The sequence below is a fragment of the Micropterus dolomieu genome, linkage group LG07 (assembly GCF_021292245.1).
Source record: "Micropterus dolomieu isolate WLL.071019.BEF.003 ecotype Adirondacks linkage group LG07, ASM2129224v1, whole genome shotgun sequence".
Lineage (NCBI taxonomy): Eukaryota > Metazoa > Chordata > Actinopteri > Centrarchiformes > Centrarchidae > Micropterus > Micropterus dolomieu.
Window position 1 is genome coordinate 12,923,417 of NC_060156.1, and position 16,196 is coordinate 12,939,612.

The following is a 16,196-nucleotide window of genomic DNA, read 5'->3' on the forward strand; positions in this document are numbered from 1 at the left end:
AACAACTCCGTGGCTGTTCTTGAATGGCCCAGCCAGAGCCCTGACTTAAACCCAATTGAGCATCTCTGGAGAGACCTGAAAATGGCTGTCCACCAACGTTTACCATCCAACCTGACAGAACTGGAGAGGATCTGCAAGGAGGAATGGCAGAGGATACCCAAATCCAGATGTGAAAAACTTGTTGCATCTTTCCCAAAATGACTCATGGCTGTATTAGATCAAAAGGGTGCTTCTACTAAATACTGAGCAAAGGGTCTGAATACTTATGACCATGTGATATTTCAGTTTTTCTTTTTTAATAAATTTGCAAAAATTTCTACATTTCTGTTTTTTTCTGTCAAGATGGGGTGCTGAGTGTACATTACTGAGAAATAAAATGAACTTTTTTTGATTTTTGGAAAATGGCTGCAATGAAACAGAGTGACAAATTTAAAGGGGTCTGAATACTTTCCGTACCCACTGTATATTTTATCTATATTATCTATATCTGTGCCGTTTCCCATTAACCTGCAGGTGTGGCAGTGTGGCGGGCAGCTTGAGATCATCCCTTGTTCCATTGTTGGTCATGTTTTCCGCACCAAGAGCCCCCACACCTTTCCCAAGGGCACACAAGTGATTGCTCGTAACCAGGTGCGACTGGCGGAGGTCTGGATGGACGAATACAAGGAGATCTTTTACCGTCGTAACCAGCAAGCTGCGCAGCTGGCGAAAGATGTACGTACTGCTTCTGGCTGTAATGCGCCTCTGACATCCTGCGTGTCTGTCCTGTGATGCTTTTAAATGCAGCAAATTACTTTGCAGCTTTATCTTTCACTTCTACTTGTCAGGCATACAATTATAATAACTGGGAGAACCATAGCAATTCACTATTGTAATTCTCAATGCGTGTATTCTGTAGAAATGAAACACATTCTTTGAAATGGAGAGCAATAGATGGGCTATTAGTGGCTGAAAACTGTTAACCGACAGAGAAAAAGGGGCCTGAAGGAAGTCAGCTCTGGTAAATGACAGGCTCTCAGCATTTCCCAACATGTGGTCCCATAGGTGCCATAAACATTTCCCCTTAGGGCTATGCCTCACAGAGCAGGCCAGCCCTCTCCCACTGGCTTCAAAGAGAGATGCTGCCGTTAACAGTTCCGAGGAATCCACTGTAGTAGCTATCAGTGTGTGCTAGTGTGAGCCGCATCCTCGTCATTATAATTAGTGGTCCCAGCATGAGGTGCTTGCAAGTCCTTTTAAATGTGCTGCTATGCTTCAGTTTAAAAGGAATGGTGATCGAGTACTTGTCTGTAGTTAATTTGTTCAACAAAGAAGTCATTAGAGCACTGGAATAGAGTCATTGACTTTAGAAAGGTGATATTCTAGGTAAAATAAAAAATCCAAAGTGGAATATTACTATTTTTCTTTGATGCCATTAATTTTGCGATGGAGTCATGTCTTATTTCTGTAACTGGATGACAATGAGTGCGGTTCTATGGATGGTAGTGTTGGTCAATATACCACTTTGGTCCAGGTGGAAATATTGGATATAACTATTGGATGGATTGTCATGAAATTTGGTACAGATAGCTATGGTGCCCAGATGATGAATCCTAATGCCTTTTGATGAACCGCTGACACCACAATGAGGTCAACGTTTTCTATTGAAATATTTTAACAAGGGTTTGATGGATTGCCATGAAATTTAGTACCGACATCACCCCCAGGATGAATTGTAATAATGGTCCTCTAGTACTACCATCAGGTGAAATCTTCACTAGTACTTTATGATGAAATACCTGCAAATCTATGACATTCTCATCAACCACAGCTGTTCTTGGAGTTAAGCGCTTATTAGTAAGTTTTAGCAGGCTAAACTAACATTGTGAAGATGGTTAACTTTATACCTGCTCAACATCAGCATGTTAGCATTGTCATTGTGAGCATGTTAGCATGCTGATGTTAGCATTTAGCTCAAAATATCCCTGTACCTAAGTACAGCCTTACAGAGCCACTAGTGTGGCTTTAGACTCTTAGTCCTGTTGGTTTAACTGGCAAAGAATTTCAGTGCTGAAAGTCTTGTTTTGATTTTCTTGTGTTTTCTTACTTACTTTGAGCTCTCCATAATTCTTGCCTTTCTGTGTGGATGGCGTGGATTGTGCGGACCTTTTCAACGTGTAAACAGCACTGCAGATTTATCTTTGGAACATAGGCCTATTCAGAAAACTGCTTCACATCATTTCCTAAGTGGTGTTATTCTGTAGCTGACTGTTTTTCTCAGACATGACACAATAGTGATAAAGAGTGGGGTGGTGACTAATTATTATAAGAATAAAAAGATCATCATTGCATTTTAGTTCAACCCTGCAAAATAAGCCCTGTTAGTATCTAACGTAGATGAACAATGTAAAGGAACCACTTTTGTCTCCTGCCTGCCAATGTTTTCACAGAGGGCCTTTGGAGATATCTCCAAACGAGTGGACCTCCGTGCACAGCTGCAATGCAAGGGCTTCTCATGGTATTTGAAGAACGTTTATCCAGAAGTCTTCATGCCTGATCTCAACCCACTCCGCTTTGGCTCAGTAAGATCACACACCCCACCACCAGCTCTCATCTTTCCAAACCTCAGAGCTCTGTCTAGCCACTGTGGGTTTCCACTTAGGATCTCCAGAGGGTACTGAGCAGTTCCAATTTGACACCACTGACAGCACTCCAGAGACTAAAGTTGTTTGAACAGCTTGCACTGGATGTTAGTTTTTCATTTTGTTTCCTCTGACTGCTTTCCCCTTCCCTTCTCTTTCTCTGTAGGTGAAAAATGTGGGCAAAGACTCATGTCTAGATGCTGGAGAAGACAATGAGGGTGGGAAACAGCTGATCATGTACCCATGTCATGGACTAGGAGGAAACCAGGTCGGTTAGAAAATGTACCTTCTATCTCTGAATGACCAAAATGTGATTCACTTGAATCATTGTGGTTGATGGCATTTTTTTCCTTCTGTTTCCTTTGCTGTAGTATTTTGAGTACTCCACACATCACGAGATTAGACACAACATTCAGAAGGAGCTATGTTTGCACGGGGCAGAGGGGGCTGTGAAGCTGGACGACTGCCAGTATAAAGGCGGCAACACATTTGTGGGAGCAGAGCAAAAATGGGAACTGAAGGATGTGAGTTGGTTCTTTTACATTTTCTGTGCAGCAGTTTGTGATTTTGATACTTACGGTTATGTTTTTTAGGAAAGTAATAGTTTTGTCTTTTCTTCATATAGAACCAGTTGTTCTACAACTCAAGATCAAACATGTGCCTGAGTGCCCGTCATGAGCATCCCTCTCTGGCCCTTTGCAACCCCGCAGACAGATTCCAGCTCTGGTCCTTCATCTGAGTGTGCAAACTACCACTTTAAAAAATAGCTACTCTGCATAGGCAAACTAGGACATAGGAGTATAAAAGACTGCATTTTTTTTTAGATTAATGACATTGAGTTTTAATTTATTTTTATACGTAGAAGAACTGAACTGCTGCTGCTGGGAAGTTTGGACTTTGGGAGAAGCCACAGCGTGCCACTGCTGGAAGGACGCATTGACACAATGCTCCCTATCAGACTGTGAACTGAGATTCTTGGAACAATGACGATGCACTGTGTTGACAAGTGCCTCTTTTGTATTTGTGATGTTTTCACTACTCCAAGTCTTCACAACCAACACATGCAGTATGCTGGTATATAAAGCCAACACTGAACATTTTCCAGCGTGATGTAAAAATCTGAAACATAATCATACAAAACCTACAGTAATTCATATATACTGTAAACAAGAGTTTCAAGTTGGACAAAAATCCCAAAATATATGCACCAAAGCAACTGAAAGTGAAAACCTGAATCACAAGTATGATGTGCATTGGCCCTTTTTTTTTGGAATACTACAAAACCTTTTATTTGCTAACGTCCAGTTCCTTAGATGTCATTTTATACTGGGTGGGTGGAGGGATGGGGGGTGGGGTTGCTGCAGTTTTCTGTTGATGCAGAATAATGGCTTTTACAGTGTTGTGATCTTGATTTTTCATGAGGTAATTGTTTTAGTCTTCAAACCAGAAAACTTTTACAAGACAGTTTTTAGAATTTCTATGCACTCATTTGCCAGTTTAACTACCACAGTCTAATACAACAGTCCTGGAATAAATACTAGCTTCATGAAGGTTATAATGTTCAGTTTTAGTTTGCATCTGTTTTAGAGAAGTGTTGATTCAACTTTATAGTTATTTTGGAGGCTGGAAAAAACAAACATTATAAGGTTCATGAAAGTAGTTTTTGCAGGGTTGTTGTATTGGAATGTGTAAGTTTTACCTAGCTGTACCTAATTAGCTGGCAGCTGACTGCAGATTAAATGGGTTAATGAAGATTAAAATGCATTTTTATTTGACCTATAATTAATACTTTGATAACATACGTATGTACATACAAACACTCAGATGTTTTGACTGATTTTTAAGCATCATTCTCTTTTTATTTGCGACAAGGTTTACCTGTTTCATTAAAACAAATTTAATGCTTTGGTGTTTATCAAAAGGGAATTTTTAATTTAAAGTGAACGCACCGAAGGAGCTCTATTTGTTGATTAAATGCCTGAAACTCTCCTCTAAACAGGAGTCCACAAATGAATTTCTGGTGCAGGCACTAGTGTTAAGATGGCTCTGGAATATTGTAAAATACTTGTGTGTTTGGAAACTGGAAATTGCCTATTTTGTTTTTAGACTTTGTATTAAGAGGTCTTATTTTTAGGTCAATAAAAATTAAGTTGGGTAGGACTGAGTACCACCTTGTCTCATTTTTCCCTGTGATCTGCAGAGGGCGCTTTGCACTAAGAAATCAAGTGTACAATTTTGACTAATTTTTTAGCAGTTTTAATTTATTTCAAAACCATGTTTAAAAAACAAAACAAAAATGAAGTTGGCCATATCTACAATTGGAAAACCAAATACATGGAAAAAATTTTACCATTTTGTGCAAAATGTATGCATTTCACAGAATAAGAAAAACAATTAAATAAATCCGGTACATGAAGCTTTACAACTCCCAACCAGCATGAAACAAAAGACAATTTTAAGATAGTGAATCAATTTACTCAATACAGACTTTTAGTAAACCACAATAAATACACATTTCAATATATCATTCATAATAAATACTAGAACATAAAAATCCTACACAGGATTCTTAACTGGATGCAGTCTCATTGTATCAAGCCTTCTCACACTGTATGCTTTGGCACAATTACTCTGTACTATAGGCCATATTGATGCCACTGATTCCCTGCAAGCAGTCTGTACACTTCTTTTGTACCACTGAGGTGGAATGAGAGGTTCCAGCTACTCCACAGTCACAGAAAACCACCAAAACTCCAATACTGATGCGAGTGATTATAAAATGTGTGCAGATATTTGCAAGCTTGGAAGAGGGACAAATATCTGTATTCATGCAGGCGCAAACAGCTCAAGATAAAGAACTTCAGCAACATATTACAGTAGAATTACTCACTAAATTATTGCAGTCCCCCAATTGTTCAGTGGTCACTCCAATTTCCTTTTTTGTCACAAATGTAAGATGTGTTGAAAGGTTACTTACAGGTTTTTGGTAAGCAATTTTTGAATATCTGACTTGTCAGTTTTTTTCAATGGCTCTCCACGTGACTCAGGAGTTGTGGATCTCTTACTTACTGATATGAATTATGTTTGATAATAGGCCTTGATTGTCAACCTTGAACATTTGTTTTACGCCTACATACAATTACTGAAACTGTGGCATACTTTTTATTAAGATAATGGTGCTTTAGGTAAAATATTAAGTACCATGACAAGCAATACAAACAAAATCTCAGTCCACTTTCCAAGGATTTCCTCTAAAAGGCAATGCCTTTTAAAAACTGTCAAACTATTGCACTTAACACTTCAGTAGAACAAATCAACATAATTATCGGATCCACATGAATAAACATACAATAAACAATAAACTTAGTTATTGGACAGTGTAATGTAGTTTCTAAAGCGTTCAGAATCAGAAATCCAATAACCAGTTAATTAATGAAACATTGACATTATTTTGGGTCAATATTTTGTCTACAGAACTTTGATGGAGACTGATTTTCAAACGAAGCCTCTTATGATAATCCAATGATAAAGAGTTATGTTGTCTTTAATGAATAGAGCTCCTCATACTTTTGGAGATATGTCAAAGTGCTACTTTATTAATATCCCTGTATCAATGAAAGAATAAACCTTCATTTGTAGTGACACCTGCAAATCATGGTATTGTAAGAACAGTGGAGAAAAACAAGTGAGGCGCCATATTTTACCAGTTAAAACCAACTGCATGCCACTGGAACCCCACACATAAGTGCAAAAGGCTGTTAATTGATTTCTGTCATTGTATGCTATTGATATTGTATTACAAACATACAAATAAGAATTCAGGCTTTTTCATGCTTTTCAAAACGATAGAAAAGCTTATAATAGTGACAAAAAGAAGAAGAAAAATGTACATTATGTATACAACACATTTTTATATAAAACAATGGCAATTTTTCCCCCTAAATGTCACTGAGATTCCCAAAACAGCATGCGTATTGTTATCAAAACATTTACAGTATATACGTGTACACGTAATTCAGAAATAATAAATAAACTGACAATAAACCTTTTTGCACATTTGACACGTAGACATAGAAAAATCTACAGTACAATATCTGCTTAAAACTAGAACTTTACATCTGAAGTTACAAGATACATTGCACAGCATGACATAACTGATGTTTTAACATGTTTTTGATCTGTTCCATCTTGCAGTTTAGCACACACTGTTGTGGAGAAACCTTCAGGGGCAAATTATTCACCCAAAAACATTGCCATCAGGAACCTATGGCTTTATAGTTACAGATGAGAATGTACCACGGCGCTGTACATTGCTTTGAAATTTAAGGTCAGATAATTCTAAAAGGCCATGATTATGTTCCCTTAAAATACCACTTGGTCAGGCTCAAGATGTAATGACGAAAGAACACTTCAAAAGACGAGGTCCACTAGATAGCTGTGACCTCGGGGCAATGGTCTGGTAAAGGGAGGTTCTTAGTACTGTTTGCTAGTAAGGTCAGGTCAGAGTGTCCATTAACACTGGACTCTTGCTGTGGCTGTTCATCTGTCGTACATGAGCTGTGGCTGCTGTAGGAACCCTGGGTGTTATTGTTCAGGTAGTTTTGAAACTGTGTTTGATTGTGGTTGTTAGGCTGCTCCACAAACGTTGCTTTGGACAACATCTTTTTCTCCTGGTCAGGTGTGTAGCAGGTCGCGGGGGCAGCGGGCACGCCATTGGTCAGAGTGAAAGGGTGATTAGCTGTGTATTGTTCCTCAGCCTGGTTAGAGTAGTCTGTGTACTGCTCAGCAGACATGTTGAATGGTCCTTGGGCCATGTTGCCGTTGGTCGGGCTGACTGGATCCTGGAATGCTAAGGCTTCCCTGTAGGGTTTACTGGGTTGGCTGGTTTGGCCATTAGAGATGGCGCTGGAGCTCCCCAGCTGATAGTACTCAGCTGAAGAAGAGTTCATTAAATAAGTGTTTCCGTTCATGTGGTTATCATGTGCCACAGAGCCATCGCTGTAACACAGCACTGAGGACAAGGGGACCACCTCAGTATGGGACACTGACAGGGCTGTCATGTCGTCTTGAAAGTTCTCAGACTTCTCTCCGTCCTCATCATCGTCCTCCTCGTCCTCAGAGTCACTGTTAGCCAAGCTCTGGGTGCTGGAGTCAGATAGACCGCTGCAAACACTGCTACTATCCTCCTCATCCTCTTCGTCCTCTTCGTTCTCCTCTTCCTCCTCGTCCTCGTCCTCATCATCTTCTTCCTCGTCTTCATCATCTAGCTGCTCCTCCATCTCATCGGCGGCCTGCAGGTGCATGCTGGCCGTCTGTGGGACAGCCTCTGAGAGAGAGTACTCCAACCTGTGCTGGGACTGAACGAGAGGGTTTCCGCTTCCCAGGTCGTTGTTATCGCCAATGTAACCATTGGCAGGGGTCGCATGCTGCTGTTCACGACTCTTCTCCAGTTCAAGCTTCATTATGGTGTGCAAGAAATGGGTCCGGACACGGATGGGATTAAACTCCACTCTCCCAGTTGAATTGCTGCAGCCCTCTTTTGTGCAGCCACATGGAAATGACATACGGTCCACCTACGGAAAACATAACTTTTACTGTGCGGCTCATTTTATTCACACATAAACAGATGACCTGTGTAATGGCATTATGACATGATAGAACCAAGTGTATCCTTTAACATACTGTATCAATCATTGATCCCTGCACCTTCTCGTTAAATAATAGAGAGTGTTTTCTGTTTACAAGGGCGTGGATAAAACTGATAGTCATAGGCTTTACCTGGCACTTGATCCCTGCGATGCTGCAGGCACAGGTCTCTGGGTCACAGAAGACTCTGCAGTCACAGCCACAGTCCTCTCTGGACATCCGGATTGCCCGCAGTTCATGTTTCTCTTCCACGTCAATCTTCTTTACCCCAGAGGTGCGCAGCAATGCCCGACGCTTTTTAGTGGTAAGAGGCTGCAGGAAGAAATACTCGTCTACCTCTGTGTTGTCCAGATCAATGTCATCGTCAGAAATATCCTCTGCCGTGAGCGCATTGGCCTCTTCAGACTCCACTGTGCCATTCTTAGTCAGCTGAAAACAAATGAAGGAGGCACATCCAAGCTATTTTACAATGTGGTGTTTCAAACAAAGAATCTTTCTTACCAAAATACTGATTTTGGTTGAATAATGCTTATAAATTCCTTTGTGCAGAAACATTTAAAACTATGACTTTGTAGAGATACAGATTACAAAGTATTTACCTTGAGTTTGATAGAGTTGAGCTTCTCTTCCTTCAGGTGATCTCTGAGCATATCTCTGTGGATCCTTTCCTGCTCCAGGGCAAATTCACCCAGAGAGTACTGCCTGATCCAGCTGTGCCTGTTGGACATTCCCAGCGTGCTGCCTCCCTGGCTGGGCACGCTGGTGAAGCCCTGCCGTCGGCTGAAGTAGTACACTGTCACATTCTCAAAATGCACCCTCCTCGTCCGCAGGCGCTTCTCTCTCTTCAGTATTGAGTCAGCTGCAAAGAAAAAAAGGGAATGTTGAAGAAAGTGGGACATTTACTTGTCATTTTACTTGTAAACTGTTTTTGACAATCCATTACTCCAATGTGGAAAGAATTAAAGCTCCACATTGTAAATCACTGCATGTCACTTTCAGCACAGCTGAGTTTTTTTTTTATCATTCATACATTATTTCATGTTGGAGTAGAGCAGTTTTAATAGCCACGTAAAGCCTGTTAAGATAAATGACATTTTTATGGCAAAATGTGGGACACAGACTAGCTGAGAGTATTGTCCTTAAATGCCTGAAATATGAGGACTTCTTTCTTGCCAGATCTACAACGAGCTTCTACATATCTTAGCACAGCTTTGCAGGGAAGGATTTCATCACATCTCTGTGCTTCCGCTTGGCATGCAAGTCCTCTGCATTTCTTTTTAAGGAGAGCTCTACCAGAGGGAGGGGCAGAGGGGAGGGCAACAGTGGAGCATGAATAATCCCCTGCCTGGCCCAGAGATGAAGAGAGCTGGTTCACAGAAGCAGTGTTCCCCGTGTTCACCCCAATATCAGACAGGACAGGACAAATAGAAACCATCTGGTTCCAATAGCTCTCCAACCCACGCAAAAGGGACAATGCATTTCATTACAGATGTAGAGCTGTCAGGCTGACAGTACAGAGCAAAGCCAAGCTTCATTTATGTTTGCTTGTTTTAGGTGTCAAAACAGTTAACATATATTAAGGTCTATGTAATCAGCTTTTTTGAGGATGTCTCCATTAAAGCCTATAAGAAAAAAACCTTTTTTGCAAGCAGTTTGCCGTGCTATAATCAGCAAGTGCTCCTTTACCCTTTAAAGTGACAGATTCAGACCTGACTGTTTCTCATATACTAAAAAACAGACACTATTACAGATGTTTTCCTCATCTCCCTAACACAACAGCATGGGATGTAAAACCACTTAGGACTTAATTGTTCCATCTCTCTGCCAAGACAGTCAATCACTGTACATGTCACATCACAGGAGTGAAGTCTTCAGAGTGCACAGCTCCTTTGCTGCTGTTAGCTATCAGCAGCTGCAGCTGACACTGAGGCCAGGCTTAGTGTTTGGGGATGCAGCACCTTACTGCGTCCCCTACAGGGACCCATCTGCATGTCATTCATACAGATTTAAAAAATAATGCATTGTCAAAACACACAATTTAATGATGACTTTGCATTTCATTAAAACGAAAGTAGCCAAATTGTGCACATACACACACATGCTGTCTAAATGTTACTCCTGTCTTTTGTTCTTTAAGAACTGCATTATTAAGACGTTCTGGCACCAACAAGTATCTAGATGCTTCCCCCAAATCCCCCAAAATTATTAAAAAACTACAACTGTATAATCTATTTCACTCACTTTCTGTCTCAACTCTTATAGATTTAAATTGACATGTGCACTGTGTTACTTATTAGTGATGACTTCCGCGTCCTTTTGAACCTGCAGAGGAGACCTGTCTTTTGTGGTTGGTTTATTTTCCATTAAGACTGCATTATTTAATACCTAAGTCAGTTCGAGTCAAGAGTTACCGTAGAGTCTTACAGCAGAATTCTTTTGAACCACGTGTATTTTAAAAAGCAGAGCTGGTAGACTTCACAGAATTATAGCTCTGTTAGTTTATTTTACTTTTTTATTATTTTCTCTGTTTTGAATTATTGTAAAGTGAATATCTTTTGGGTTTGGACTGTTGGTTGGACAAAACCTAACATTTAAAGATGCCACTTTAGGCTTGAGGAAATTATGACTTTGTGATATTTTATAGAGAGAAAATATTGCACATATCTTTCAATAAAGAAAATAATAAAGTTGCAGCCCTCAGCTTTACCCACCATGCATCATGTCTCATTTCCAGTGTGCATTTGCTGGTCTTTTCATTTATGCAAAAATTAAATTGCCCCTTTCTCAAAGAAATCCAAAATATGATGTATATAAGAAGATAACTAAGATGATTACTCAGTGTTCTTAGAGAGCGGTGCATTTACATGTACAGTAGCAACAGTGTTGCGCACACAGCTTGAGACTGCATCAGCTCATTCATCTGGCTGGGCCTGTACACTGATGCTGTTCCTAATGATAAAGGCGGTCTTTGCATCCTTTACCTTTATTACAGCACTAGACTTAGCATCAAACAATCCTCTCCTCTCCTCTCCTCTCCACTGCACAGCTATGCCTGGAAATTTATGTTATCAACAGACAGGCGTATTTGTTTTCTTTGAGATGAAATGATGACATTAATATTACTATCAGTAGCGCACGTTAGACACACTGAGCATAATGCATGAATTTAAAAGAAACGGGCACTCACGGGTGAAAGGGCCTGAGGCCGAGGGGTTGACACTGTCACTGCTGTCCCCACTCTCACTGCAGGAGACCTCATCATCAGACTCCCGCAAGGAAGAGCATGGGGAGGAGGAGGCTTCCACCTCCTCAAATTTCCTCTTCAGTATTCCACTCATGGCCCGCCGCATCTGCACCTGAAACCAAAAGACAGCAGAGAGGCCACAGATTATTTAATATCCAGTTTAGTGCCTTCATAATCCTCAATACACTCAATTAGCAATGAGACCCAGACCACCCCCCTCCTTCACACAAACACACACAATTTCTCCTGCTGCTATCCCAGCTCCCAGGCGTTCCCTGGGCGATTGATCACCTTGGAACAAAGGAGCTGAGATGGAAGGAGAAAGCTGCTAATTACATAGTACGTCTGCCTTACAGGAAGTTCATGCCACTGTCTTTGATTGAGAGGCTAGAGAAAAAGGAGACTGGACCAACTTGTCTTGCACTGCTTATAACATATATGTTTATCTACAACATTAAGTGAATGCATTTAATTGCAGCTGCACCCCAAATAGCGTAAAACATTTAAACTACCCAATGGCTTAAAATGTATTACAGTGCATTTCACAGAAAAAACACAAAAAAAGCAATGCAACAAATTCAGACATACATGCAAGTACTATTTGTATGGAAACATGTGCATTATGTATATAATGACTGACATCCTGTACATCTGTAATGAGCATCTGTTAGATGCAATGCTTCCTACAGAAAAAAAGACAGGCCTCGGGTAAATGCAGCTACAGACCACTGCAGAGCAGAGTAAAAATCTATACTGTGACAGGCTATTGCCTTATAATCTGCTAAAAGGACAGTCAATAATCACGTATCATAAAGCAGGGTAAATATAATAGTGGAAACTGACCAATACATATTATCCCTGCTACAGACCTTTCAGAGATAACTACCATTAAATAGTGTCAGAATGATAATAGATATTACAGCTCTACATTTAAATCAGTGCTATTCACAGCTTCTAAACTGGCACTCTCTTTGTGTGTAGGTACAGCAAAATGTTTGTGGTTACAGCACTTCATACAGAGGCTATTGTAACAGAAGTGTTAAAGACCACTTCAATGTCAATTGCAAGAGGCCATTAACTCCCTCTGACTGATGATGCAATTAGACAAATAAACAAGAACAAGCTCATCAGTCAACTACACTAAAACTAATCACCATTACTGTGGAACTGGCTCTAACAACTACTGCACTGTAACTATTAAACCATATATTATTTTGCTTACTCCTTTTTCTTTTGGAATAATATCCTGCCACTATTTTTCGTTGCATAATGGGTTGTAATAGTCCAGGACCTAATCTCTGTCACTATTCATAACATCACACATTGGTGAAAATACAGTCCTTTAATGTATTTAGCTGTAGAGCAGCTGGAACGTCATGTCACATTTTAAAATAGACCCAGTAATACAACAGAGCTGCTGTAGCACAGCAAGGATTGCTATGGCTGGCAGCTTTTCCCTCACTGCTTTCTCTCTTGGAAACTGGAATCAGTAAAGACAACATGCATCTTCACCCAGTCCCACTCTGTCTATCTGCCAGAGCAGCTTGTGGGGGAGTTCCATTCACAGACAGCCACAGTGTTTCATCTGGGCTTTGCTATCAAGTCATTACAGATGCAAATGCTGCCTGAGAGAAAGAGGTGCAACCCAGAGAGGACTTGTGCTGCCAGCAAGAGGGTCATTGTTCCCAGGAGGCTGTGCTTGTTCAGTGGGGTGACATAGCACCGCCAGCATTTGGAAAACCTCCAGAGTCAACAACCCTACCTACAACTAAGGAATGTGAGGCATCCTCCATCTGGGAGAAAGTGGAAGAGAGAGGTGTCTGTCAGGGTAACCTCACTAGAAAGCTATTTGGAAGTGAAATCTGTAAGAGGCTGTACTCTAAGGAAGAGTTAACGAGCTTCTGTAAAGCCAATAACTGAGCTGGCTGACAAGGAACCATCACTCTACTTTCTCTGCTGAGTGATTATGACAAGACATAATGACATTAACTAATGAACTAATCCTGAAATATATTAAATTAGTCTCGAGAGATGTAAAATGTTGATCAACAGAAGCTGCTGATCTCACATCAAACAGTAAGGAAACATTATTATTTCACAATCCAATTTCTTTGTTGGCAAACAGGAGTGGAAATTTCCACCAGAAATTACTTGTGCAATTTTTGTCCATTTCCAAGCGAGGGTCCTAATTAGATACCATTGTTGGAAACCTATCCATATGCTTAGCCCTCAGCTGATGCTGCACTAGGCTTTGATACCAAAAGTTGTTTCCATGGAGATCCTAATGTACCCTCACAACTAGTGATTTCCCATATGAGTTTCCAATGCTATATGCTATGTATAGAGTTCTTTATACTAAAGCACCAGTGCTTGAGCAAATTAAGTTAATATCTAAGCAAATGATGTTAATGCATTTACCAGATTCCCTTTCTCAAATGAATGCCTTACTAGTTCATTTGCATTCTGTTACGACAGCACAAAAGTTAAAATCTTGACACTGGATGGGCATGACATCATGAGCCACAGAGCTGTGGGTAATCTAGGGTGAACCTCTTTCATCATGGCTAAATAAAAACCAGAGGTTGTTGCTCCTCTCTAACAGCTCTTTCTTTGTCTTCATTGTTGCCTTACCACTAATCATGGCTGGGCAGCATACACTATGGTACAAGGGAGAAAATCCCAGAGAAAATAATGCAGCAAAAGCCTGCTTGGAAAGCCCCTCCCTGTGTTTGCCTCTCTTTGCACACACATCAACTGTGGAAACCAACTCTTGTCCTTAATCAACAGCACTCCCAGCACTGTAGCACACTTGCATTCTGAATGCAATTATTTTCCACCTCGTCATTCACAAGGTCCCCACAGTGACAGTAAACCGATGTGACAACACAAGTCTCAAAACACTCATGCCAAGTGATGCCCTGACAGGAACAACTGACCTGTATCCACTGGCAGACTGTGACTCCTTTCACCTCTTCTCACAGCAGAACGGCCACACAATCGTAAATGTGGCTACTCAAAAAAGGTGAAAGATTTTAAATGAAGAGGTTCCCATTTTGTTTCAGTCCACTGACTTGCAGCGACCCCTGAGCTCCACGCGCATGAGAAAAAAATGTGCAGGAGAGTGAGAGAGACTTGTAATTTTCCAGCTCTGACTGCACTGTCAGTACCATATGCTTTATTGTTGCAAGACGACAGTCTTTCTCACTTTAACTCCCTGTCTGTCACTGTGTTCCTCTCTCTCTTCTCTATCTTTCTTTCGTTCTCTCTCTATGGCTACACAAAGGCTCATTAGCCGCAACCGGCTGAAAAGCAGGAGCCTGACTGGAATAGAGTGGAGCAGAGCAGAGGCAGCCTGTGAGATCACATGGGTGGGATGTCTGAGAGAGAGAGAGAGAGAGAGAGAGAGAGAGAGAGAGACAGGCATGCCTCTGCTCCTGCTGTCTGCAGATATTTTTACCAACATGAGCTGGAGAAGGGGAGGGGGGCAAGCAGGGGGGAGGAGGCAGAGGTATTGGGAGTGGGGGGGATCAGAAAGAGGGAGAAAGACAGAATGTTAGGTTGGAGAAATGGATAAGGAGGGCAGATGCAGGGCAGTGGGAGATGAGGCGAGAGGGGGTATAACAGATATGCAGAGAGGGAAGGATTCAGAGGGGAATAGTAAAGGGGAGATGGAGGAAGAGAGAGAGAGAGAGAGAGAGAGAGAGAGAGTGAGTGAGTGAGTGAGTGAGTGAGTGAGTGAGTGAGTGAGGGAGTGAGGGAGTGAGTGTAGGGAGATGGAAAGGGGCATGAAAAAGGGAAACATCTGATGCCAAGAACAACATAATAGGACCATAAAGAGAGCATAAAACTACAAAATACAAGCGTAAAGGATAATGGGTATATGAAATACACATTGTATATATAAAAATGTTGCCAGAACTGGCAATCATCTAGTATAAAAAATCTGCAAAATAATAAGATTTGTCTGCACTGTAGTGATTGTGGGCCCAGCACTTCCTATGCCAGGAAGTTTTGCAGAAGAGTTAGTGGGGCCTGAGCTTGTGCAGTTAGAGAGCCATTATATCATTCTTGCACTCAATTGGACCATATGTTAACATAAAAGGTCCTGCACTTCCTTGCACAGGATAGCTATAAGCCTAGAGGCTTTTTTACAGCCTGCGCAGCATTACAGTCTGTACAAACAAATGACAATGTCTGAGCACAAACACATACAATGCAGTATAGGCAAGAATAGTGCAGTTAGAGACATTGCTACTTAGCATTCCCTCAAAACCTCACATTAGCATTTTTATATGGTTCTTAATTTTTCCACTGTGGGTTAGTTCATACAACATCTGTAAAAGTGAACATTTTGTGAAAGGATTTGTGTTTTTTCTTTGATGCAACTTTAAGGAAACAACAGTCATTCTATTCTATAATGTTCTGAATCCTCACCAGTGTCCTCACTGAACCTCGCTTGACAGCACTACTCTCCTCCTCCATTCCTGTTCTCTCTCCCTAACACTGCACATAATGTCTCTCTCTTGTATGCTATACAACACCATCCAGTCACAGTCTAAGACACATTAGCAAGCAGCAATTATCACAGATCTGACAGCTTTTACAAAGCAAACATCAGTATGAAGTTATCCTGTGCTGTTTCCTTCTTTTTGTACATTCTTTTGTCATTATTCCATCAAGTTGTT

General features: G+C 40.9%; 2 protein-coding genes across 5 annotated transcripts in view; one reads left to right on the forward strand and one right to left on the reverse strand.

Annotated features, from left to right (window-relative positions):
* galnt3 (UDP-N-acetyl-alpha-D-galactosamine:polypeptide N-acetylgalactosaminyltransferase 3 (GalNAc-T3)) overlaps positions 1-4,786 on the forward strand; it is a 9,626-nt gene extending 4,840 nt beyond the window's left edge. For all 4 annotated transcript variants that reach the window (XM_046054906.1, XM_046054904.1, XM_046054905.1 and 1 more), the window contains exons 8-12: positions 514-714; positions 2,430-2,561; positions 2,788-2,889; positions 2,993-3,145; positions 3,247-4,786. In XM_046054906.1, coding sequence (XP_045910862.1) covers positions 514-714; positions 2,430-2,561; positions 2,788-2,889; positions 2,993-3,145; positions 3,247-3,360 — 702 coding nt within the window. In that variant the 3' untranslated portion in view covers positions 3,361-4,786. The remainder of the gene's footprint in view (positions 1-513; positions 715-2,429; positions 2,562-2,787; positions 2,890-2,992; positions 3,146-3,246) is intronic.
* Positions 4,787-6,136: 1,350 nt separating this feature from the next.
* Positions 6,137-14,699, reverse strand: csrnp3 (cysteine-serine-rich nuclear protein 3). Its single transcript, XM_046054128.1, has 5 exons — positions 14,448-14,699; positions 11,455-11,623; positions 8,867-9,126; positions 8,400-8,696; positions 6,137-8,194 (listed from the first exon to the last, which is right to left on the reverse strand). Exons 2-5 carry the CDS (start codon positions 11,615-11,617, stop codon positions 7,049-7,051), a joined length of 1,866 nt encoding a protein of 621 aa, XP_045910084.1. The 5' UTR covers positions 11,618-11,623; positions 14,448-14,699; the 3' UTR covers positions 6,137-7,048.
* Between the last annotated feature and the right edge of the window lie 1,497 nt (positions 14,700-16,196).

Coding starts and splice junctions, on each gene's coding strand:
- csrnp3 (XM_046054128.1), bottom strand. CDS start 11,617: ATGCGGCGGGCCATGAGTGGAATACTGAAGAGGAAATTTGAGGAGGTG. Junction 9,127..11,454: donor GGCCTCAGGCCCTTTCACCC/GTGAGTGCCCGT, acceptor TTTTCTTTGCAG/CTGACTCAATACTGAAGAGA. Junction 8,697..8,866: donor TCAACTCTATCAAACTCAAG/GTAAATACTTTG, acceptor ATTTGTTTTCAG/CTGACTAAGAATGGCACAGT.